This window comes from Ambystoma mexicanum, chromosome 11 (assembly GCF_040938575.1).
Source record: "Ambystoma mexicanum isolate Mex_15411 chromosome 11, UKY_AmexF1_1, whole genome shotgun sequence".
In the NCBI taxonomy this organism is placed as follows: domain Eukaryota; kingdom Metazoa; phylum Chordata; class Amphibia; order Caudata; family Ambystomatidae; genus Ambystoma; species Ambystoma mexicanum.
This window is the reverse complement of record NC_090934.1, coordinates 686376017-686401014: the sequence shown is the minus strand read 5'-3', so window position 1 is coordinate 686401014 and position 24998 is coordinate 686376017. Positions and strand designations below refer to the sequence as shown.

Genomic DNA, 24998 nt, shown 5'->3' with positions numbered 1-24998 from the left:
ATCCAACTGCTACGCGAGAAGGACAAGACTCTTCATCCCACTAGATGGGGGGGGGGGAACCACAGGCAGATCCCTGCCCAGAAGTGTTAAGATGTTATGCTTGTGGGAAACTAAAACACATGGAGAAAGTGTAACAGATGGCAAAACAAACACTCCAAGGCTCGGTTCAAGGGTTTTTATTGGTATTCCCATTGACCTTATGGCCGTCCCTCTCGCTCTGTCTCATCTAATAATGCACCTTCTCCCTAACACAGGTAAAAAGATGGTGACTATTGATTCACTATACTATACTGGACATCAGGACCTAAAGAATACTTTTTTTTCAAATAACCATATTTGAGATTTAAGTCAGAATACGCTGTGTACTTCTGTGGGCCTAAATTGGCTTAATTTACACAATTATCTGTTTTTTTTCTCTTTCGGGATCATCAACTGTGCAAAATGTAAGGACTGTAGAAATGAAAAGTTAATCTTGTTAGCTGGCACTTTCTAATAAGATGCCTTAGTTTTAAACTGGCACCATGGAAGAGGGCGCTGACTAATCAGGTTGCTCGGAAGGTAGGCTGTATTGTATGGCACAAGCCCACGTTCCGAGCAGACGGGGTTCTGCTAGCCAGTTTCCCCTTCCAATCCTTGCTCCTTCCACCTATTCAGGTGCTAAGTGAGTGTAATTTAAAAAAAAAAAAAAAAAAAAATCAATGCGCGGTTCCCTCTGCACCATGCTTTTCCAAGTCCGTTTCACCATTCATGGCGTCAGGATCATCAACATTGAAAACAGACTCGGGAAACAACGGTGCAGTGCTGTGCTGTGTGCTGCGAGTTCATTTTCTTTAAAAAATAAAGAAATAAACAAAACCATTAGTGGCCTCTTAGAAAAGTACATGGGTGCTAATGGCGATATGCTCAACGACGGTGGGACGAACGTGTGTGTTGAGTCCCCCGCTTCCTCTGGCCCTTAACTTGGACAGCGGCCAGTAACAGACAGGGTTGGCCCGCCGCCTCTGGGCATATCGCATCATTAATGAGTCTGTAATTAATATGTAAGCAATATAACAGTTTATTAGTGATTAACCAGATGGTAATTATTGCATGAACTTGTGAATCATAGTATCATGCAGTTCCAAATGTTATGTAGTTTTACAAAATGTTCATCCGGATATTTATGTACTGAAATAAGTCCCCACAGTCCAGTTGTTTTTCTTCCAGGGTGACGCATAGAACTTGTGAGGCAGACATCACTTACATACATACAAAAAACCTTCAGTGATAAAATTCGTTCCTGCTTATTGGGGTCCAGCAGTTGACACATTCTCAATGCCGCAAATCGATGTTGAAGGAGAGCAGCACTGAGGGAGACCAGCACTGATGTACCTAATCACTAAACCTTGATAGTAAATTCACTTCCTAAAGACTTATTGGAGTGTGTAATAAATGGCATATGCTATTAATTGATTATTCTTCAGAAGTTCTTTCTTGGCAGTAAAGTGAGGTATTGAGCAAATACATTTTAATAATAACGTGCTGTGGTTACGTAATAACCTGTTTAATTAGCACTAAATACCATAAAGGTATGACATTATATAGGTAGCAACAGGCGTAACTATTATGCAAGTCAACGGCATTCAAATTGCACAGCTTCAAAAGCCCCTGCAGCGGCTTGCATATTGTTTGGTAGTTATGCATATCAAAGCATATACACTGGTAACTCCTTTATGGACTCTTAGCCTGCCCAGATCACCACCTTGTACGTGATTAGCACCAGAGGAATGGTTGAAAAGTCACACGTCTTCCCAGCCCCACTCCCGCCTAGCTCAGTAGCAAGCACATGGACACCCCTAGGTAAGTCTGTAATTTCAGGCTTTTCTGACAGCAAGTATGGGGCACTGGGGGACCACATGGATAGCAGCATTTAAGGCCCATTCAGGCGTAGAAGCCTGCCCAACTACAACATTATACCGCAAAACACCAAATCAGAAGGGCTAGCATTGTCAAGGTCTACAGGGCTATGCTATAGAAAATAAATAAGGTGAAGATGCACGTGAACATGTATTTTGAAGAAGATTCTCAAGTATTCATATTGACTTGCTGTGTTTTCCCCCCAAATGAAAATGAATGGCTCCCTGTGCACTATTCTGAGCTTACAATATGATCAAGAAAATTGCCTATTTATTTGAATTTGTATAGCGCACATCGGCTCGGGGGCATCGTGGCGCTGTTACAGTATGCTCACTTACACTGAAACTTAGACTTACAGTACAGGAAAAGGTTACAGGAAAAGTTACAGAATGAATGTAGGGGCAGTACATGAAAGGTTACAGTAGGAAGGCCAGGCAGGAAGATACGTTAGAATACATTAGGCTTATTTGGTGAGGGGGATTAAGTACATAGGTGTGGTGTAGCAAGAGGTATGATTCTTACGTTGCGGAGCAGTCCTAGTACATTAAAATCCTGTTAGTAATACAAAATAGGGAATTCTATGCTAGCTTAGCAAAAGCGTGTCAAACTGAAAGCAACATGCCAACATCAATTCTACCAAAACACCGACTTACCAAATTGAAGGTGTCGAGTCAAGGGTTTCTTCAGGAAGGAAAAAGCAGTGGCATTGACTGGACTGAAGCATCTCTGGAGACATCGTTTTTGTTACATCATAATAGTGGCCAAATCTCGAAGAGGTTACTGTGTTAACCTTTAAAATATGAATTTGACACAAAAGGTTTAATTTGGTTTTGTCAAACACAATACAGGCTTCACAAGTAGTAACTTGCCATCATCATTCCATGAGCACTGCCGTTTTGTGACATCTACGTCAGGAAGAATATGGGAATACTGCAGCAGGCCAAATTTAGTATTGTACCCGATTGACGCTTCTTAGCTTATACATTAATATTTGGGGCAAATGCAGAGAAACGTAGATTCATCAAAAAATCCTGACATGGTGATTTGCATTGAAATCTCAATACTGGTTAAAAAAGAAATTACATAATGTTTGCCAATTGATAAAGTAATTAATTCCTGGGAAAACAGACTTCAACATTAAAGACTTGTTTGTAATTGTGATGTGGCAGCAACCCTTGACACGCAGGCACCGACATTAGCACCCAGTGGCTACAAGAGCTTCCAAATTTACAAAGAGGAAGCCGGGGGCCCCACTGGCAGCAGAAAACCCACACAGAAAGCACCCCAGGCTCACATTGCTCACAGTGCACTAGGGTAAAGGCAGAGGCAGATTACCGAAAAGTACCCCGAAGCCTAGACTATCCCAAGTCTAGTGATTAACCTGAGGCTCAAGCAAACACATGGTATATGATGCACAATAAGCATGGGCAAATGGGGAACAGGGTGGGGTTTTATCACACACAACACTGCAGCATGGTAAGGGAAAATGAAACCCTGCACACCATGGGGCAACAGAGAAGAGAAGCAAACCTCTCTCCACAGAAACTAAAAGACCATCATTTTTACAATAAGTCAAACTAAAATGCAGAAGGAAGTTTCTATAAACCAAGCACGGGTATAAAAGACACAGGATATACTCTCCAAAGAGAAAGATGTGCTGGATAATATAAACAGAAATGTAGGTTTGGATGCATGGCCATAACTTCACTGGAGAGGAGTCTAGACATACATTCTGATAAGGACATTAGCACTGGATCCAGAACTGGGCAAGACAAATGCAAGAGGCCTTCAATAGAGGAAAACCAGCTTGCGTTCTGCAATGTGCACACATATTCGTTGTCTCCTCTCGGTATCAATATACCGAGGGGGGTTGCGAGGTCTGAAAAATATATGGGGCTAGGTTAATGTCGAGACGTCGGGACTCGGGGCTAGCAATCCTTTCGGTTGCAACCCCAGAGTTTGGAGCAGAGTTTTGGGCAGTCTGTGATGCTGTGATTGTGGCTATTTCACACTACCCTGACCTGCGAAAATCATAAAGGCCCCCCGCCCCCCTGCTAACTAGTCGATACAGTAGAGCTGCCTGGTACAGGGGTAAGCTTTCTACTAACTGTGCTCACATTGCTTGCAGCCGAAAATCGGGCACAGGAGTGTGGGTCTGTTACGCAGAAAAACCTTTGCTTTCCCATAGCCCGCCCGCCAGGTGCAGACAACTGCCTTGTTATCAGGCAGTCCACTATTCCGTCTGTGCTGCCAAAGGGTGGATGAGGAAAGACTTCTTTTCTTTACTTGTGCAAGCAAAACAAAAAAACAAGCAAAAAGGGAAGGACAATTTTTTCTAAACCTATTGCGTAGGCGCCACGAGGTGACTGCAGGAATTGATCCTTTGAACCCCAGCTGCATTGAGGCTGATCTGTTTGGTGTATTGGTCCTTTTTCTCCTCTTACGATGGTGGTTGTGCTTCACAGCATGCTCCAAGCCCAAAAGGGAACCCCTGACACTTTTCAAGGTTCACCTCTGACAGTGGCGGAAAGTTCAATGGCTCCATTCGACCAGGGCCCGAGTAGTGATGCAGCAAAGCGGGCACTCGAAAGAAAGGGCTCCTCGCTGCAACTGGGTCCTGGAAATGTGCTTGCTGGTGCTCCTGCTGCAGAAATACAGAACCTTCAAATAATGATCCTCAAGGAGAATGCCCCATCGAGAGAATGCATAGAGCGCATTCCGGTGGAGCATACGCAGCAGGGCGAAGGTACTGTAAAATGTAGCCCCAAAATTATTAATGCTTCTCCCATTCACCAGGAAACACGGGGACCCCTCCACACTTGCCTGATTCTGGCCTAAGGCAGGTCCTTATTTCAAATGAAAAGGACTTGGTATCTGATGTTTCTATTCTTGCGCCTGCTATCTGTCATGAACTGGGGAAACGAGTAAGACTCTCACTTGACGTTAAATCAAACCAATTGGTTTTCCCTGGCCCCATCGATGAGGAGGCTGAAATCACTGAGGTTATGTTGCATCAGCCAGGAGTGTTGGGTGTTCAGCCCAACGGAAGCACTGGGGCTTCGCCAGAACGTGATGCCACTTCTGATTTGTTACTTGAAGGAAGGGGGTGTGTCGACCAAGGTGAGATCACAGCCCTAAGGCAGGGAAACGGGGGGCATGGGAGGGAGTGCCATGATTCACATGCAATAACCCTTCTTGGCGCTCTACTATAGACTATGTCTTCATGTAATCAGAGTTGCAAGTCATGGGCGGTTCATTGGAGGTACGGCGTATCCAGTTAAGTGACCACTCAATGCTAGTATATGAGTTTCCCGCCTTGTGGTCGTGCTCTGCTTGCTGTGAGGAGCTGATACTATCGGTTAACCCAAGGTACCAGTGTGCGCTGGCAATATAGTTTTGCTCGCAAATTTAATGGGATACTGGAGACGAGGCTCTAGGAGAATTTCCCCTGACTATGCAATCCTGACAGTTTTGTACCCACTATTCAATCAATATTGTGAGCCTTGTGCTCATCAAAGTCATTGGCTAAAGACACCTGTTATGGAGTCCATGTTCATGCCTTTTATAGGGCAGAAATTTTGCCTAAAAAAGGAACTGAGGCAGGATATCTGGAGTCTAAAGAAATAGTCAATAATTTCCCACTGATAGTCGAGTACTGAGAACAGAAGAACAAGTTACTTACCAAACTGGTAACGTTCTTTCGATGGGATGTTCCTCCGACATATTCCACATCTATGACATGTAATGTCCACAGATGTGCACTTCGGAAACTTTTCAGCAAAGGGCGTCTTGCATCTATGGTGTGAAGCCGATGTCCGTTGAGAGTTGACGTCACCGGATGTTATATATAGGACGCACGGCGCCCATTGCCTCAGTTTAGTACTCCCCCCCCCCCCCCAAGAACGTGTGACACCAATCTCCTGCCAGTATAACTGCCTACAGCCTTGCGGAAATGGAAGCTGTATTCACAGAGGAAATTCTCCAGAGGGGCAGGCTGGGAGGGCGATGTGGAATACGTCGGAGGAACATCCCATTGAAAGAACGTTACCAGTTTGGTAAGTAACTTGTTCTTCGAAGGGATTGTGTCCTCCGGCATATTCCACATATATGACAGACTCCCAAAGCAGTACGACACTATGGAGGAGAGAAAGAATTTAGCCTTTAAAATTTAGAGTACCCAATCAAATGGCTGAATAGAGGACTGCCTTACCAAAGGCCAAATCCTGACCATGGATGTAGTCCAGGGAATAGTGTTTAACAAACGTATGGACGTAGGCCCATGTGGCTGCTTCACAAATATTCCGAATAGGAACACCCCTCTGTAGAGCAATTCACTCACTTTGCATGCACAGTTTTAAAAGACAACAGTCTCAAAGGACACGAGTTTTAGGGCTCTAACAGACCTCCCATCAGAAACTTTAAAACCAAATTCAAATCCCAACCCAGAGGGGACGGTGGAAACACATTACACAGTTCATTCATAAACTGTGAAATCAAAGGAATGTTAAAGTAAGAACACTCTTCAGACGAGATGTCTAAATATAGACATTGCCACTAGGTAACCCTTAATGGTACCCACTTGAAGGCCCCTGTGGGCTAAAGAAAGCAGAAAAGACAACACCATAGGAATGGAACACTGGAAAGGATCCACATTCTGACCCCTGCACCAATCACAGAACTTACGGCAACGGTACAGGGATTTTGTTGCAAGCCGCCTGGCCGAAAGCAACACCTCCATCACGTCAGCCAGGAGGTCCCAATCCTTATATCTCAACCTTTCAGCTACCAAGCATAAAGGTTGAGAGACCTGACCTCTGGATGGAGAACCTGACCCCCCCCTCCCGTGAGAGCAGATCGTCTCGGTAGGGAAGATGGCGTGGAGGGCAGATGGACATGTCGAGAAGGTCCGGGTACCACGCTCTCCTGGCCCAATCCGGAGCAATGAGGATCATTCGGGAACCAAACCTCGGTAACCTCCGCAACACCTGAGGAATGACGGGGACTGGAGGAAACGTGTGACGACTCACCCAGGCACCATAAGCAAATACAGTGCGGGTCGGTCAACGACATCTTGGACTTGCAGTCCCAGCAAGTCTTGAACACGGACCTTGGAGTCAGAGGGGTCGAAGAAATAGACATCATAAGAGATCGATGAATCCACGAGGCACGCCGAGTTTCACTAAGCTATACACGTTCTCTGTCGGAAAAAACGGAACTGAGGCAACGGGCAACGTGCGTCCTACATCCGGTGACGTCGACCCTCGACGGAGGCCCTCGAGGGACATTGGCTCAACGCCATCGACGCAAGACACCCTCTGCTGAAAAGTTTCCAAAGTGCACAGCTGTGGACATTACATGTCATAGATGTGGAATACGTCGGTGGACACAATCCCTTCAAATTTTTTGGTTGCAAGGTCACAGGTTCTTGAGGTCGATAAGGACGCAGAAAAAATGCTAGGATGCATGTAGGGATGCAACACGAATAACTTCTGGTGACTGATTCAACCCCTAGCGAGATCACTCTGGGTTGACCACTTTCAAAAATTATACAGGACAGAGACTGAAGTGCCTGGTGTAGACTATATGTCATCCTGGTCAGGTGCTCTTGCCTGGGATATGGACACTTTGCAAATGCTTTTTCGATCTAGCAAGAGCTTGAATGCGCCGGGCCCTGCCGGTCTATCGACCATGACCCTGAAATCTGATCCGATAATGTGGGCAAAAATGATCTCGGCTCTGTTTGCCAATGTGCTTTCTGAAAGGTATATCCCCCAGTCTTGGAAACTTGCAACTGTTGTGGTGATTTTTAAGGGGGTGGGGTAGATTGTCAACCTTAAACTTCAGGCTGATATCATTACTAGACGCTAGATGTAAGATCTTTTCGAAGCTTGTTGTGCAGGTACTGTTAACTTGGACCAGACGTGTAGGCAAATTGAACCTATTTCAATCTGGGTTTAAGAAGGGAGTGGGGAGAGGTCTAAACAGTTTTTTGGTGAGTCTTTTAGATGCCCAGTTGCGGCATTAAAAGCAGGCACTGTTCCTGGCCTTTCTAGATGTAAGCAAGTCCTTTGATAGTGTAAACAGGGAACTACTGTGGTCAAAACGTTCTAAGCACATTTGGCCGAGTGCAGTAATAGACATCGGTGTATCACTACACAGTGATACAAAGATCGGGGGAAGATTGGATGTTTTAGGGTTTGCACTGTCTGGATTGACACAAATAGAGGATTACGTGAGGGATGTGTCCTGGCGCCTTTTTTGTTCAACTTCTACATAATGGACATAGGTCTTTGTTGGGACGCTGGGACGCCATACGCAGTAACCTTCCTCGAATAGGCCACGCTAAGATCCAATAATTATATTATGCGGACAATGTCATCATATTTGATAAGATACCAATAGGACTACAATGGGCCCTTGATATGTTATGATATGGCATTTATAACGCGCCTATACACAAGTGTTAAATCTCTACAACCAAATGGAGATCCTTCAAATGGTCGATCCATTGACAGTCCCTGGAAGTGGTGAAGGAGTTTATTTGGGGTCCAGGGTGATGTCAAATGAATGTAAAGTGGACACATACAGGAAATTTAGATCCTCCTTTTTGGCAGCGGCCTTACAGCTGTGACTGTTCGATAATACGTTTGGTCATTTTTCAGACTAGCCTACGTTAAAACTATCGGCAAACATTTTTACCAAAACTTGTTTTTGGTGTTGAAAACTTGGGAGTTACTATAGATTGGTCATCCTTGGAGGCCCTTCTGTGGAGAAGGGTTCTTCACCTTCCCAAACTCATAAGTTACACATTGGGGCTGGTACCCCTTGGTGCATTAGTTGAATGGAAAGTGCTGCAAACATACGCCTTAATTCTTGCTCCTCCACACGTGTCAATTGTTAAGACGGATTTCTGAACTCTGTCCTGGTGGCGCAGAAGTTCAGAAGGCCAACCTAATTACTTGGAACAGGGTAACCTCTGGACGAGCCAGACCAATCAAGGTAGCGATTGCGGCAGTCAAGACTAGGTCTCAAGAGGGGTGAGGGTGACTGAAAGCCCGCAATGAGCACACAAAGCAAGGACACTTACAAACTACTCCAAACAGGTGTTATATTAAAAATATATACACATTTATTCCAAGGCCTTTAAAACAATGACCGTAGCGAGAAAATCACAATATAACATTAGTAAACCAACACATACCATACCAATACAATATATATACAAATACAACAAGTCTCAAGCGTTAGATGCACGAAATGTGTAGTCCACCTAAAAGGGAGGGAAAACAGGCAGTGCGAAATAATGCTTAGACCCAGTTCGCCTTCAGAGGCACCTAACTAGAAGGAAGTCCGAGCCCTGCGAAGAGTGGAGCCTTGTGCTCAAAAGTACCTGCACACGCTGGTGCCAACGGGCAAAAGGGGAGTCTCTTCGAAGGAAGTCAGGCAGTTCAGTTTAGTGCACAAAAGAAGAAGAACAAGTTCCGCGACTCAAGCGCAGCCTCTACTGTGGGCAGAAGCAGAGCGCGAGTACGGAAAAGGGCGCTGTTTTGACACAGCGGGGAAAAGCTATGGGCTCCTGCAGGAGGGCGACCAGTTCCTAGCTATGCTACTCACCGGTCCCAGATGCAAGCAGACCCAGGCTTCTCCGCGTCAGTTTCAGTAGCTGGCAGGTTCTGAAGAGCAGGGAACGTCTCGTCGTCGTGTTGAGTCTGCAGCGGCAGAGTTGAGTAAAAGACATCCCAATCGAAGAAACCCGCACAGTTTGTTACCACAGCAGGGCAACGGAGCGGCCGTGTGTATCTGAGCCAAATGTACACTACTCACTTCAGACCTGGGAACGCCTAGTGTACGAAGCGTGTGAGAGTGACAAGGACTCGAAATACTACACAACCTGGCGGCTGTTACAGAGCAAGACTCCCGTGTAAGCTGGTCAGTCAGCTGGATGGCCCAGAGACGCTTCTGAAGGCTTACGAGCAGGAGATGGTGAAGATGCCGAGAATAGCTGTTCCCGCTATTCCAAGGGTCGAAGTACCAGTACAGGCCTTCTGGTTCGATCAAAGGTGAAAAGGGTTTCACAAGACGACAGCAGTGCAGAGGAGAAGTCCTTCAGCGGGTCACCAGCGATTCCTCGGTTCAGCCTCTTGGTTGCAGGATACTTGGCTCCTGTATTCCTTTGTTCGTGAGAACTCAGGAGATCGACATGGTAGTGGTGTTTCCAGCCCCCTCTTATCCACGGTTCCCTTCGCGCCAAAACGGAGGGGACCCCATGGGAGATCCGCTCATCAACACTCACACCATTCGTGGACCAATCACAGACCACGGTGGTCCCAGGCATTCACACCACCCTAGACTCTCTGGCACCCAGGATGTGTATTGGGACCAGACATCCCAGCCCACATCCTGGAGGCACACACCAGGCATGTAGAAGCCCGCGAAAGCATCTGTGTTTCGTGGGAAAGTACATGCCCAAATAAGGAAGGCCCCGGGTCGGCTCGACCTGGGGAAGGTGAAGGGAGCAAGACGGTCAGCGGACAGGACAAAGGAGCCTCGTTGTCTGGCCATTTTGGGAGCCAGGCCACCATTTTGGGTTAAGCGCGGAAAACGCGCTTAGAACGCCAAAAGGAGCTCAAAACACAAGAAACGATCGCTGCCACCATTCCCGTCCGTGAATCACTTGCACCGATCAGTTACAATCCTAAACGAGTATCTAGGGCCTGTAGAAGGCTAGAGACCCAAGAGAGCTGTAACTTAGCTTACAGTGCCCTCTTGTGTCATGTTGCACGAAAGCCGCAACATGATAAAAGAAACTACAGGAAACAGCGTTCCCCGGTACTGACTGTCTTAAGGGCATGTCAGTTTCCCCGTAAGAAAGGAGCAAAAGCCCAGAGGAGTGCGGCAGAAGGCTGCACTTCTCTGGCAAAGTCGAGAACAAGGTGAAAAACAACAGCAAAACGTTTGGGGGTTGCCACATGGAAGGAAAATTACCTATAATTACGAAATCTTTCCTAACATCAATGTATACAAAAGTGGGACAAGAAGTAAATAAAGCTAACTGTAAACCGTTAGTGATATGGAAGAATAACTGTGAGAAAATACTGGTGAGGATCGAATCTTCTGCAGTGAAGCTCGTAAGTAACCCAAATAAAGTGAAACTTAAGTTACAAACTCACGAATAGCTAAAGAATAGGGCAGCTCTGAAGAATTATTGTTGTTTTAATGATCATTTTGAACATAATATAAAAAGTTGTAATACTCAGTCTTCTTACTTGATCCCTCTAGGGATTTTCGAGTAAAGGCAGTGAGGTTGAGATTGAATCGTTATCTAACAAGGGAGGTCCTGAGCTCCCGAGAGAGCCTGGAACTTAGTTGCAGAGTCTGCCGCTTCTGTAAACTTGTCCAGGAATCATTAAGACACATATGTGGGGAGTGCCCTTTGCTCGAAGACCTCTGACATGAGAACTTGGTCAGATGCATTATCAACATTGAAATAATTCCTGAAGAACACTTGTGGACTCAAATTTTGAACTTGAATGAAACAAATGTATTAATAGCAATTTTAGTATTTTTAGAAAGAATTTTGAATCCCGATTTTTCCTTAATAGGACTATGAATTGTATTATGCTTATAGTTTCTATACTACATGTATTATGTGTTTTATGTATGATGTAGCGTTCTACTGATTAAATGTTTTTGTACTGATGATTTGTGTGAACATTTTTAAATATTAACCAAAATGCAAAATAAATAAATGTAGCCCCTGAGCTTCTATTCGAGTCTACAATTTATGTATTTGTTTCATATTGGAAAGATTTGCATAGAAAAAAAACATGACATCCCTAATGAAGGTCTTGACGTAGAAGGTATTTCAATGCAACTCCAAGTTGGAGACCCTGACAGACTGAGAAAAAACACACTGAAATATCAAGCTTAAGGTCCGTGCTGTTGTTCTTCAGACCTTACACAGTTTCACGAGTGTCTGTGTCCTCTATTGGGAACACACAAATCAAAACGAAAGGCTTGAGCATTAATTCAGGACTGCTTATTTGCGGTTATTGTCACCTCTGATACCTAACATGTCAAAAACCTGTAGAATGTCGTCTGAATCTTCCTGGCGACTTCACTACAACCAAGGGCTAAGGCAGGGAGGCAGGGATAATGGGGTTTGTGGACCCACTGGCTAGGTGGAGAAACTATGCGCAAACCGATTGCAGAGCTGGAATACCAACAAGAGAAAGAACTGGTCCTGTGGACTTTTGCAAAAGAGCACAACATTCAGGTCAGAGGTTGGTACTGGTGTTGCCTGATCTCGCTAAGGGTACTCGGAAACAGACTCTTAAAAGGGAGTTGATTCAGAGGGGGGTTGAGGCTCTGGCGCTATATCAGATCAAGTTGTGACTTATCAAGGAAAGAAAAACATATGTTTACAGATGGCACAAGTGAGGTACAGGACTAAACCCTGGTCAGAGGGATGCTCCAACCAATAGAAGATCTTTTTTGATTCTGGTGGGGCTAATGTTAACGCATAATAACTATCTAGCTCATGAGGGGGGTAGGGTTGGCAGGCACCTTCTAGAGGATATGTTGATAGTGCCTATTCGGAATAAAAATGTGTTCTGCAGGCTCTTGGCATGTATACCCACTTCTGCCACTCTTCCTCCGATCACCAAACCAAAATATGTTTACTTAACTAGTTTTTTAAGCAGGCTGTGCCCCCGAATTCCAACATCTCATGCAAAACAGTTAAAAAATAAAAATTGGGAGTGCATTTATGTGTTGAGGAGACATTAAGACATGCTAATGTCATAGCGTTGACCTTTTTCTTGCTTTCGAACTTAAGTCTGCACTTAAGTGATTTGCATGTCAGAGTGCAAAAAAGAAGTGGAAAGTGAAGACAAAATTGCATGTACGGCTCCCTTTTGAACTCTGCATACGAATGGAGTATAAGACACCTGCCATTTACATAGGTCAGTCAGTGATTACAATGAATTCCTATGCAATACACCTGCTTTTTGCTAATGTAAAATCAGACTGATTCCGTAGGCATCCACAGCATTTACATAAGCATGAAAATGTCATACTGGCATAAACCCTGTCGCATTGTATCGCAAAAAGGAAGGGACGGGTGCAGACTCAAAAATGATGATCCGAGAGAGACCCTTCCCTACCATATAAATGCATAGAAACGGGGTGTAACGTAAAATGCACAAAGGTTTTACACATGACTTTTAAACATTGCTTTTACGTTAAGGGAAATGAGCCTCCAAGGGGGGACGAAGACATCTGAGTTTGCGACAAAGCATAGACTTCTGCATTAACTTGTAGGTTACCTGCAATGTTTATGCTATGCCAGTGTTTTTAGCCCTGCAATGTCACAAGCCCATGGTAGGTCGTACTCGAAATTGTCTTTGATATAAGGTAACATTCAATGACAGATATGCATCTGGCAAAACTCAAACTTCATCAGTCTTCGTTTCTGGGTTTCTTACCATTGGAATGGAGCAGAAATGAGTTCTGCTTCTTAAAAAGGTGTAACTATGACTATGCTTTGCTAGCATTTAATGAAATACCATTTATTCGTTTTTTTTATTTTGTTTTTAAAAATAAGGCTCATTGTGAACCCGAGTAGATGCAGAGTAATTAAAACACAGCTATCGGTATGTTCCTATTTGACACACATTTTATAATTCTAAAGGAAAATAAATTTGCTCAGTAATGAATTTAATCCAAAATTATATTTATTTCTCCATCTGTAACAAAAAAAGATCATGAGGTGCCAAGTATGGAATGGCAACAGACCCTTAAAAGACACTTAAAACGTTTAGTAATGTTTAACTCCTTAAACATGTTTTTGTGCTTTAAACATCCGCTACTTCAGCCAGTTCTTTGGCCTGCCAGTGTACTCTTTATGCAGATAAGAAATCGCAATTGTTTTTATAGCGTGGTGTGCAGTAGAGTATTGTTTGCACTCTGGGTATGCTGCGCCTCTCGGAGTTTCAGTGAGCCTCTGACTAACTGAACTTTGATCTGATGTCTTCATTGAGAAACGCTCCAGGTTGCCAATTTCGAATGCAAATCCTCCCCGAGGCCAAAGAGAATTTAGCAAAGATAGCACAAGAGAAAAAAACCACAAGACGTTTCCAGGATCTTCTTTGGGAATCCCTGGGCACACTGGTGTCCCTAATCCACGAGGCAGCAGGGATTAAGGTAGGTGATAACCTCTCCTAATTCAAAAGAAATAACACAGAGCCTACAAAGTGGGTGGAGACTGGGATTTGGGTCCAATATAACAGCAAGCCATGAAAGCTTGGCTTGTGTCAGCGCTGTGAATGGGCTCCAATGTTCTAAATTCCCAGGCCTGGCAGGGAAGCTTGCAAAAGCCTACCTGAATCAAGTAAGCATACATAATCGGTTTTAAAAGAATGGCCATGGAGAGGGGGTACTTTTCAGTCCCCTTAAGTTGATATATTTACCGGCAGCTACCAGGCTAACGTCTGGCTATTCTAACATTCCAATGAGTCGGAAAGGCAGGGAGCAGACTCTTCCTGTACAGTATGGGGATGTCTCCTGCTGTTATGCTAAGTGTAATGCCAGTTTGTGGGCATTCCAGCTTCAGTGACAAACCAAGCAGGCGACCGATTTCACGGCTTACCAGTTTACATATTGCCCCAAGAAAACACATTCATTGACAAAAAAAGAAACGTCGGAAAGCCTTTTGGATACCAACTGGGCAAGTCATTCTTTTAAGGAGCTGCAATTAGTTTGACGACAGATTTAATGTTTAGACAGTTAACTACTTGAAAAAGGGCACGAGGCGTAACTATTACAGTGTGTACATTAGCTTTCTTAATCCAAAAAACCTCAACATGCACCAAACAATGTGAAAGGATGTTGCGGATTTAGTGAACACACACTTCTAAGAAACTTCTTATCCAGAGGAAAAAGAGCAGGGGTGTTGTCCAATATTTTCACTACATCAATGATTAACTATTATTTGGTGTGGGGCACCTCACATACGACCTGTGAAAGACTCGACGAACTGATAACAAAAACAGTGTATACGTTAATTGATTTATTTTCAATGTCTAGGGCGTGAGTGAGAAAGTGCTGCGACCCATGTCTTTAGTTTCGGATTGTCATGATTCTCCAAATATGCTACTCTTCCAAACTCGGTGCCTAACTGCTAGTCCGGGCATTGTTTTTTTACCTTTCTTTAGGAAATGCGATCTCCAGTTCCAGCATGCAATGTTTCTCTCAAGGCCCACTTTCTCAGTTGTTGCGTGGCTGTGGTCTTCACCCCTGCTTCTTCCTCTGGCTTCTGATGTCACCTCCCCAATCTTCACTTCTCTGTCAGTTCTGTCCACTGCCTTCTCTTCATCTCACTGTCTGCTCTCCTTCAGTGCATCCTTCTTGTATGCACACCAGACAGCTCCTCCACTGGCACCCAGCCCCTAGTTACTCTAGTTACTCTTGCAGCTCTTGCTAATGCGTCCCCTTGGCATCATGCCGGATACGATATCTGCCAGGGGCTCTCAAATTACCCACCATCATGCTCGGGAGCTCTGTGTCCGATATCTGCATCTCCAATACGGTATTGGTCACATCGGCATGAAAATATACATTAACGTTGTGTCACTTGCTGGTGATTATGTTGAAGGGGACCCGTTTCTCTCTATCTACTCCATCAGGCTTTTATTTCTGTCTTGGTGGCATATGCATCACGTGAATTGAAAGGGGAAAAAGACTACATATGTGATGCCATCTTCCATCTAATGATGGTCCCTTCACCACACACCTCCTCAGTTAGCTTCAATATATCTCTTGAGTCTCCAGCAGGAGTGGGAAAGCCAAACAACAATGGATCTCCCATTACTGTTCTGATGTTCGTTTGATAGGTAGTCAGCTGGTCTTGATGGATCATGGATGCCCCCCCCCCACTATACACATCCCATTAGCCAATCTTGGCAACACTGTAAAAGTCTTCCTTCACTCCTTAACCATCTCCATCTTCATTAGTAACTGCTTATTCTGGTCATCTGCATCCTAAAGATTGCATGTGGTTGCAGCTTTTAGATTCTGTTCTATCACACTGTGCCTGGACCAGATCTCCACTTCACACACTGGGTGAAGATTACACTAAGCTGAGGATACCATATTTTGGGGACTATGCTTTTCACAGTTTCTCAGTTACTTTGCCAACTTGACTATTGTAACGTGAGCTTTGTACCTTATTGAGACACTCAACCACTAGAGATGGCAATGGTAGCAGAATCAGTTTGAACAGGAAGCAGCTATGATTCGCGCACTCAGCTGAAGTTCCCTAAATAATTATCAAAGGGTTTACCCCAACCAGGCAGAACGCTAAGCCCATAGTCGCACTGCGGGCAGTTAGGAAATGCGCCAGTTCAACCAGGGCTATTGATCACAGAACCCACTTTAACAGCTGTTGGGGAAGGAACAGAGACACACTAAGAAACACTTAGACTGTTCTTTACGTCAGGGATTGGAACAATACTGTTGGTATTGGGCATATGTGGCAAGATCTATTTAATTTAATGTATTTCCTACTGCAAAGAAAGGCACCAGCCAGGTCCTCCACAAAGGTAGTATGCCAACATCACCAAAGATGCACTCAAATGGCCAATCTATTTTCTTGAGACCTAAGAAAACGACAGTAAACGAAAATCTGTTTGAGACTAAGGTATGTATAACTGGTGCCATGTCTGTGGACACATGCTGCAGGCATGGCTCTCCATACATGCACTCTAGAATACAGCTATGTTAATGCAAATCCGGTCAAGCAGCACACAGAGCCGTTCACATTGAAACCTCGGATGCACCTCAAAACCTCTGCCATTATTATACGACAACTTACAAAAACAATCTGGTCCAGCTGGGCACACATCGAATCTCTTGCACTAGCACTCTATTGTAATCCACCAATAGCACCCATCCACCCACGTGACGGACCTCGAGGCTGCTTACTGCGGCCCAGCCAACCCGCCTAAGTTCTAACCTGGCAGAACCCACACACACACACATCTTAAACGTATCTCTTAGAATCTCCCATACATGGACTTGGGTCCCAGAGGGAATTCCAACCACAAAGCGCATTGAGGCCATACAAATGGGGAAGGGCGCTATATAAATGACGATTGCAATTACAAATCACTTTTCAGTATGGATAGGGCATGAGCCATCAATATTTGGCTGAAACCTAGTGATGCCTACTCTATCCACTTCTATAGAATTTACTACTGCTACTGGTCTGGTTTTATTTTGAGATGTTTTATACTCTAACAAGGCTGCCTTCCTCAGCTTGGTTGCCTACAATAGTGGATCACCAGATGTCCCCATGTACCAGAACACACATTTTAAAATTGGACACAAAGGCTTAAGAGGGGCTGAAGCTTCCAATGGCGAGAACTATTATCTCTGTGTTAGAAGAAATCATGCTTGCTTTAAGTGAATACTCGAGAAACAAAGTGGCAACCCAAACAATGGAATCATTAACTTGTTTCCTCCAGCAACAATGCTGGACAAAAAAAAAACAACCGCTCTGCAAGAGACCTGGAATACAAATGTATCCATTTGCTTGTCAGGATCTCTGACAATAACCCATTTGCATCTCCTGCATGGAAAACGAATATACCAAGCATTTTTTTCCCCACAAAGTCAAACAGAGGAAGAAACAATATTACAGATTCTGTGACAAACAGTCAAAGTGCACACAGATTCCCCAATTTTACCAGAGGGTTGTTATATAAATAAAACGCATGTTGGGTTCCCAGAAAGACACCAAAAAGCAGACAACCTGATGGGAGGGTTTGAGAACCAGCAAACCAAGTCCAATTTAAAATCAAAAATGGCAGCTGGCTATGGCATTGTTTTAGGCCAACCACAAAGAGACCACCTGGCCAAAAGCACAAGGACGAATCAGGGTGTTCACAGGTGAAGAACATTTCCCTAAAGGCCACCCAGGGGAAGAAGCAACACATCTTTGTAGCCCAGTCAGCCATGCCAGAGTCTGCCAGTCCTGGGAAGAGGTTTGAGGAAGAACGTGGATCCTTGGGGGCTCAAAGTTAGGAGCTTATCCAGAAGAATACAGACCTGGCAAGAGTTGTCCAGCAAAGCAGACCATGGGAGACCCCGGCCAGAGAGGGTCCAGTAGAAGAAGGCAACACACCGGTGAAGTGCTTAGGAAAAGAAGCCTTGTGAGAGGGGAGATTGTAGAAGTGTGAGAGTAAATAGAGCGTTTGGGACTAATAGAGAAGAGTCACTTGAACATAAATATACCAGCTTTGGAGTAAGAAAGAGAATGGAACATTAGTAAGTCTTGAATCATACATAGAAAACTGAAGAGAGGACCAGCTGGCAGAGAGAATGCAGGGGTACCACCTGGGATATGAGAGAGGGGAACAGGTATATTCTGAACAGAGTAAAAAGAAAATCAGCTTGGAGAGAGAATCAAATGGTGATATCTTGGAAATCTTTGAAGTGAGCGATTTAAACTGAATAAAGCCTTCAAGGAACTATAGAGAAAGGATGAGATTGTCCATGAAAGGATAAAGAATTGTACCACCACAGAGAGGTATGCAAGAGGTACCAGCTGGGAAGTAATAAAGACAGCGAGGGCTGCGGTAGGACACTAAATGAAGACATTACAATGGGATGAGGAAGGAAAGGAAAGGAGAAGGGAAGCAGGTCTGGAAGGAACTCTTGAATGGTTAAGTGGGTAGGTAGGTGCAGAGCCAAGGTTCTGAATCAAACTACACCAGAGCCACCAATACTTGTTTGCAAGTAAAATCCTAACTGAAGAGCTGGAAAGCAACCAAGAAGACCAATGTCTGTCAGACTACCAAAGTACTAGAAAGGCTGAGCGCCATGGGAGAGAAGCAGAGGAATACCTGGAGGACTGAGAGAGGGCCAGAAGAGTTAAACACTCTCCATGTGGGCAGAAGAGGAGGAAAGGAGACAACCTTCTTAAGAGAGACCTTTAAAATGCTTTTATTCAGACACTGGAGGATTGTGATTTTGAGCCTCATGTTCTTTCATTGCTACAGCGTTTGGGAACTTTGTGAACACTGGACATTGTTAAGAGGACAGCTTTTGATGAAAGATCCCTATTCTTTTGAGTTCTGGGATTCAATAATCCTTTGACCCTACCTCACATTAGACACTGATACTTTTTGGAACATTATCAAGCAGCTTACTTTTGACCAACATCCCAATGGTCTTGTTGGGTCTCTTGATATGCACTATTCTTACCCTCTGCCTGGTCTCCCTCCCTCAATTTCTCTTCAATAACCATTTCCTGTGCAGTTTATACTGAACTGGGGTATCTGACCCAGCCCTTTAAGACGACAGACCAATACTTGGAGAAGGATGGAGATGCAGACATGGGGGAGGAGCTTTAGGTGGGGGTACTTGGCTCCACCTCTACACACCCCCCTGTGGGTGATTCATCGACCACTCTCTCATCAGTCAAGCCATCCTCGTCTGAAGAAATGCTTCTTTGGGACCCTTATCTTTATGACTCCTTTCAGGCATCCTGCTGCTTTCACAAGCTCATCTTTATTCCAGGACATGAGCATGCATTCTTGTGGTTCTTCAGATACAGGAACTTTGTTCTCTCAGGTGAATGGATGCTGGCCTTCACGTAATCTAATTTCTTCATCTGTCAGCTCTGTAGCCTTCCATCCTGATTCAACATCAATCATGATCTTCATTCCCGCAGCTTTCTTTGCAGTCTTCTTGCACTGTGAGATTATTATCCTGATCACACAGAATACGAGCAATAACATTACTATTAGGGCTCCAAGGAACTTAAATATGTCTGCCAGCTATTGTGAAACCCACAAAAAGAGTGATTCAAACCAACTGCCATCAGCAATGTCTTCCACTTCGTTCTATCATCTGGCTGTGTAACTTCATCAGCATCGATATGGCCTCCGTCAAGGTGCCATTCTCGTCGTCATGAGAAGGTATAAATGTGCAACATGATTCTCCAATTTCGACACAAAAACCTCCATTCATAGCTCTGATCATGTCCAGGACATACCTATTGTGCAAAGTCATCAGTCGTATGGCTCTCAGCTCTTCCTAGATAGCATTGAAACCCTTTATGTTAGTGTTGATTGTCTGCAACAGTTCCCATATGGGTATTTGTAAACACTTAGCATTTGCATCTTTCTGGATTCCTTGGCATGCAGATTGTCATGAATATTGATGATGTGTTACTGAACAATCTGTGCTTATATGGCATAAAGTCAAAGGCTTCTATTGATTTGGCTGAGAAATAGTTCTCTCTCTTCATTCGATTCAGGAGCTCAGCAGATACCTTCTTCCTCAGGTGAGAATCTGCTTTGGGAAATTCACCAATATCCAGGTCACCTTTAGGAATCACCAATGCTGGAACATGAACATTTATTATAGAACATAGTGCTCCCCAATCCTTGGGTAACTTCATATAAGCTCTGTATCGACACGCCCAGTAGTGATCCATTATCACTGCTGTACCAATGCTCCTTCCTGGTAAATCAAATATTCAACCACAGTTCTGGTTTTCTCCAAGGTTTATTTGTGCCATTACTTCTGAAACACAACTTTGCACTTTCCAGAGACACTATCTGCAAGGGCCCTCCTTTATCTTCGACCAATGTCAGTAGTTTAGAAAGTTTTGGCCATAGAGGTTTGCACCCATTCTCCACAATGTCACTATTTGACTTGTAGCGTCCCATCACTATCCACGCTCTGCAGATGATCACTCCCCCTTCCCATCCATCTGGAGAAAACACTGATCCCCAAATCTGCATTTGGCCTCTGTTTTTCCATCTTCAAATGTCTTCTGCTGATTTTCCTGTACTGTCAAGTCTCCGGTTTAGCTCCCATCTGATTCCAGCCCCTTTCACTCAAGGCAGTTTGTATCTTTTCACATGATATTTAGTATGGGCTCTTGCTCTTGTTTTTGTGTCTTGAACATAATAATCTTCGTCTTGATCGGTCCATTCAGTTGCCCATGCTAGATAGGCTGTTCGGCCCATAAATGTACCTCTTGTTCGGCAGAGTGCAATATGAGATAGGCAGTGTGATGTCTGAACATTATTTCAATAGCTATGAATATCTTAGACTTCCCCATTCTATAAGGCAGGGGTGCACACATATAGCATTCCTCCTCTGAGGTACTTCTTCCTACTTCTTTCATGTGTTGATACCATATGTTTCCCAAATGTGCTGTGCTATCTAGATAATCATTCAAGTCATGATCATCTTCCCTTGTTCTTCTCTTAGGTCTCCTTCTTGCCCTATGAGCTTTTATAATCATCTCATGAAGTATGTCTGCATAGTTTCCATCTTACTGGGGGAATCCTGGAGTCACTGGTCAGTGAGATCGGTGTCTTTATATGTGCTACTGGTGTACTAACAGTCCTATTGGCATAATACAAAGGTAACCAAAAATCATGAATAACTTGCAATGCTGACCTCCCCCCAAAAGGAAGCTTAGACCTATCTGTCACAGGACTAGGCGCTTTCATATGCACCCCTGGAGTAGGAACAATCATATAAGGCCTTAGTGGTCTTACACTTGCCACATCTGTACCCTCCCGCTGCATAGGAAGATACACAGGAACTACTGCCTTATTAGGATCTACATAATAGACAGTACGTACTGTAAGAGAAAATAGAATGATAATGAACATAATGCATGTATGTATCATATACCAATCAGTCCATCGTATGCAACAATAGCCTCTTGCACATCGTGGTAGTCGCTCGTTGGTTGGCACATTGTTATTGCTATCAATATTGCCCATAATGCATATGATTACTTTTAAGGAAGGAAAAAACAAATTTTAATCGGGCAATCTCATACAATATTCTGTCAACTGTCGAATCCTTCCCACAAGCTCCAAAAGCTGCTGGCTGATTGCAGGACGATCAACTGGATTCTGGATAAAGACAAAGACGGTGTCCTAACTCCAAACAAAATGAGGATGAGCTTCTAGCAAATAGCAAAAGATCAAGGTCTGTAGATTGTGAATATCTTCACACGTCATTACCATCAGGATGCTCACTGTGTTGTCGAGGACAGTAGACTAACGTGCTCAAATATATCACGCAGTAATTGGTTGATTGCTGATTGATTCCTAAAATCCCACAGTAATACATGAGTGTCAGTTTGTCGTCCAACAAGGTGTGGGCGTTCTTCAATCAAGAAATAAAAGACCATTTCAACTAGTTTATGACCGTCTTCATCAGACAGAGGCATTTGTATTTTCCATACAGAACTCAGGTAGCTGAAGGATTTGCTCAATTATAGCTGTGACTAGCATCCTTAAGACTGGACCATTCTTAGGATCTTGCAAAAACAAGTGAACACCAGTAGTTCCCCCAACCACTGATGGATATGCACGAAGAATGAAGAGGAAAACGGTAAGAATGATCCGATTAACGTTGCCATTATGCACTACCATGGGCATCTCCAAATAGAAACTCTGTGAGAAAGGAGTCGGTGAACTGCTCCCTTTTCCAATCGTCAAAGATAAACTCTAGGTCTGGCATTTCTTGCCCTTTTTTCAAGATTTCAATATGTCTCAGCCCAATGTTTAGCAAACTCCCGTGGCTCAAGGAAAATAGCGTTTTCATTCCTTGCTTAGCAGCTACAAAGTGTGTCTCTAACAAACCACAGTCCAATGAAATCTTCATCTGTCTACTACAAAGTCTATGTGACCTTCCTCGTCATCGATGTAGTCTGCACATGCTGAACTACTTCTCCTTGACTTGCTTCCAGATGGGGTGGGGGTGTGGTCGTCTCGCCGTTGTAGATCTTCATGTCTCTGAGGAATATCCAAGCGCATCTTCCTTGCACCTTCACTGCCGATGGAGTGATGTACTCCACAATGAAAGGACCTAAATTAGGTTGATGCCATTTGCGGACAAACTTTCTAATCAGAATTCGGCCACAGGGAAACAATCTTGGCAATAAAAGTTCACTTGATCCGGTTGCTGTATGGTCTTCATCTGTGTCCTGAGACCGAGCATCTGTTCGCTTGACTTGATCTGAAATGACAGAGATACTTGTAGTCATACAATTCAAGTAGGCACATAGCTCATTTCCTAACAATTGTGCTGTTTTCTGGGATTCACTTGTAGTCCTTGATGGAGGACTGAGAGGCATTCTCATTCGCCTCCCCATTACTAGCTCATTGGGCATAACACTATGGTCAGAGCCTGGTTGATTCCTCAATGTATATAATGCGAGAGGCAGCCAATGCCGCCATCCTTTTTTCAATGTCAACTTAAGCTTGGCTATTCTCTCCTTGAGCAGACCATTGAGCCTTTCACAGATCCCACTCTCTTGTGGATGATAAGCTGAGGAAAACGTATTCTTTATACTGAGCAATATGCTAATATGCTCGAACACTTCATTCACAAAATGTGGGCCATTATCTGATCTCAATACCTCACATACTCCCCATCTAGGAAATACTTATCAAACTAGGAATTTCGCAGCGCAAGTGGCATCTGGGTGTGTGCATGGACCAGCTTTGATCCACCTAGAAAAGGGGGCACACCACCACTATCATATATCTACAGCCATTACAGACCTTCAGCATATCAACCTAGTCAATATGTAAATGTTGAAATGGACCATTCGGCCGAGGGATAACACCTGTTTGCAGCATGTGCCTAGCAGTAAACCTTTGACATACGATGCAATTTACTACATAAAATGCAACGTGTTGTAACAAATTCGGTATGAACCAGTCCTCCGCAATAGTTGCTGCAAGGCTTTCCCTAGTGACGTGCGCAGTGTAGTGTAGCTGTTCCAACGCCACCTTTAATACGGCCACAGGCATCACCGGTTTACCAGTGCTTTCCTGTCACCAGAATGCCTCGGAAGGGGATAAAGAACACCCCCCCTGCATATCCACAGATCTTTATCATCCTATGGTGCTTCACCTTGGACTTCCATTAGTTGTGTCTTCGACAAGTTATTGAAGTTTTCATTTATCATCACCACCACCACCATTCTATCATTCTCATATGGCGTATCGTGGTGTGCTTCCAAAATCTCAGATATGGTAGGGTGTGAAGATTCTCTTGATTCTTGGTGTGTTCATGTGTAGTGTGGCTAGCCCATAGTCTTGTGTAGTGGCATTGGTTATGTTAGAGGAGCAGGAAGGGGAGATGGGTAGTACGTTGGTCAGTTTGGTGGAGCTTCTGGTCTGACTTTTTGGTTGCTGCTTAATCGTATCTTCCTATGTTCTTGGATGCGGTCCATCGGACCATATCACCTCCTCTCTAGGTCAGGGCTGACTTCCCTACGGGTTATGGTGGCAGGTGGGTGGTTGTACCTAATGTGTTCCTGGTTGTTCTTCCAGGTTAGTTGGGGCCATTAGGTGAGGACCTGATGTCCGGTCGGTTCCCCAAAGGGTGCACAACAGGAGTTCTAGATATAGTGGGGAAGGTGCTCTGACGTGCGGCCCTAGTTATGGGTGGGCAAGTTATGGTGGCCTTAGTTGTGGTTGGGCCGGTTGTGGTGATGCTAGGGTATTGATGATTTTCCTGTCTGAGTTTCCTTGGTGCAGGTTGGGCGTGGTGCTATGTCTAAAATCTGTCAGTTGGTTGGGCGCCCTTCTTTTTTGTAGCGCACTCTAGTTGTTGGGCATGGTTTAGGGTGGGCGTGAGGTGTGGTGTTCTGGTTTTCTAAGATATTGCTGCTCTTTCTGTGACTGTTTCTTAGTGTATTTCTTTTTGGTCCAAGATGTTATTATTACTGACGTCACTTTGGGGTTGTCATTGTCTCTTGAATAACCAGATTTTTTAAATCATTTTCTGAAGGTGATGTGGTCTTGTGTGGGTCTAATTTCTTTAGGCATGGTGTTCCAGAGGTTAGCAATTAGACGTGAGAATGCTGTTCCTCCGAATTTCCTTTTTTTAAAAATTGTTTTGTCTCCATTTGTAGGGCGTCGCTTGATCTTAGTTAGGCCCCTTCTTGGGCGGTAGCAGGTTATCTTGTCTTGCAGGAATCTGGCTCCTTGTCTGTGCAAGGATTTGTGGGCTATGCAGAGTGCTTTGAATTGAATGCGTTTTTTACTGGT

At 44.2% G+C, this 24998-nt stretch overlaps 1 protein-coding gene across 3 annotated transcripts in view; it reads right to left on the bottom strand.

Moving 5' to 3' along the window:
- Positions 1-24998, bottom strand: part of ELP4 (elongator acetyltransferase complex subunit 4) — a 1964259-nt gene that overhangs the window by 1246036 nt on the left and 693225 nt on the right. For all 3 annotated transcript variants that reach the window (XM_069623546.1, XM_069623547.1, XM_069623545.1), the window contains exon 5: positions 2550-2686. In XM_069623546.1, the coding sequence (XP_069479647.1) occupies positions 2550-2686 (137 nt within the window). The remainder of the gene's footprint in view (positions 1-2549; positions 2687-24998) is intronic.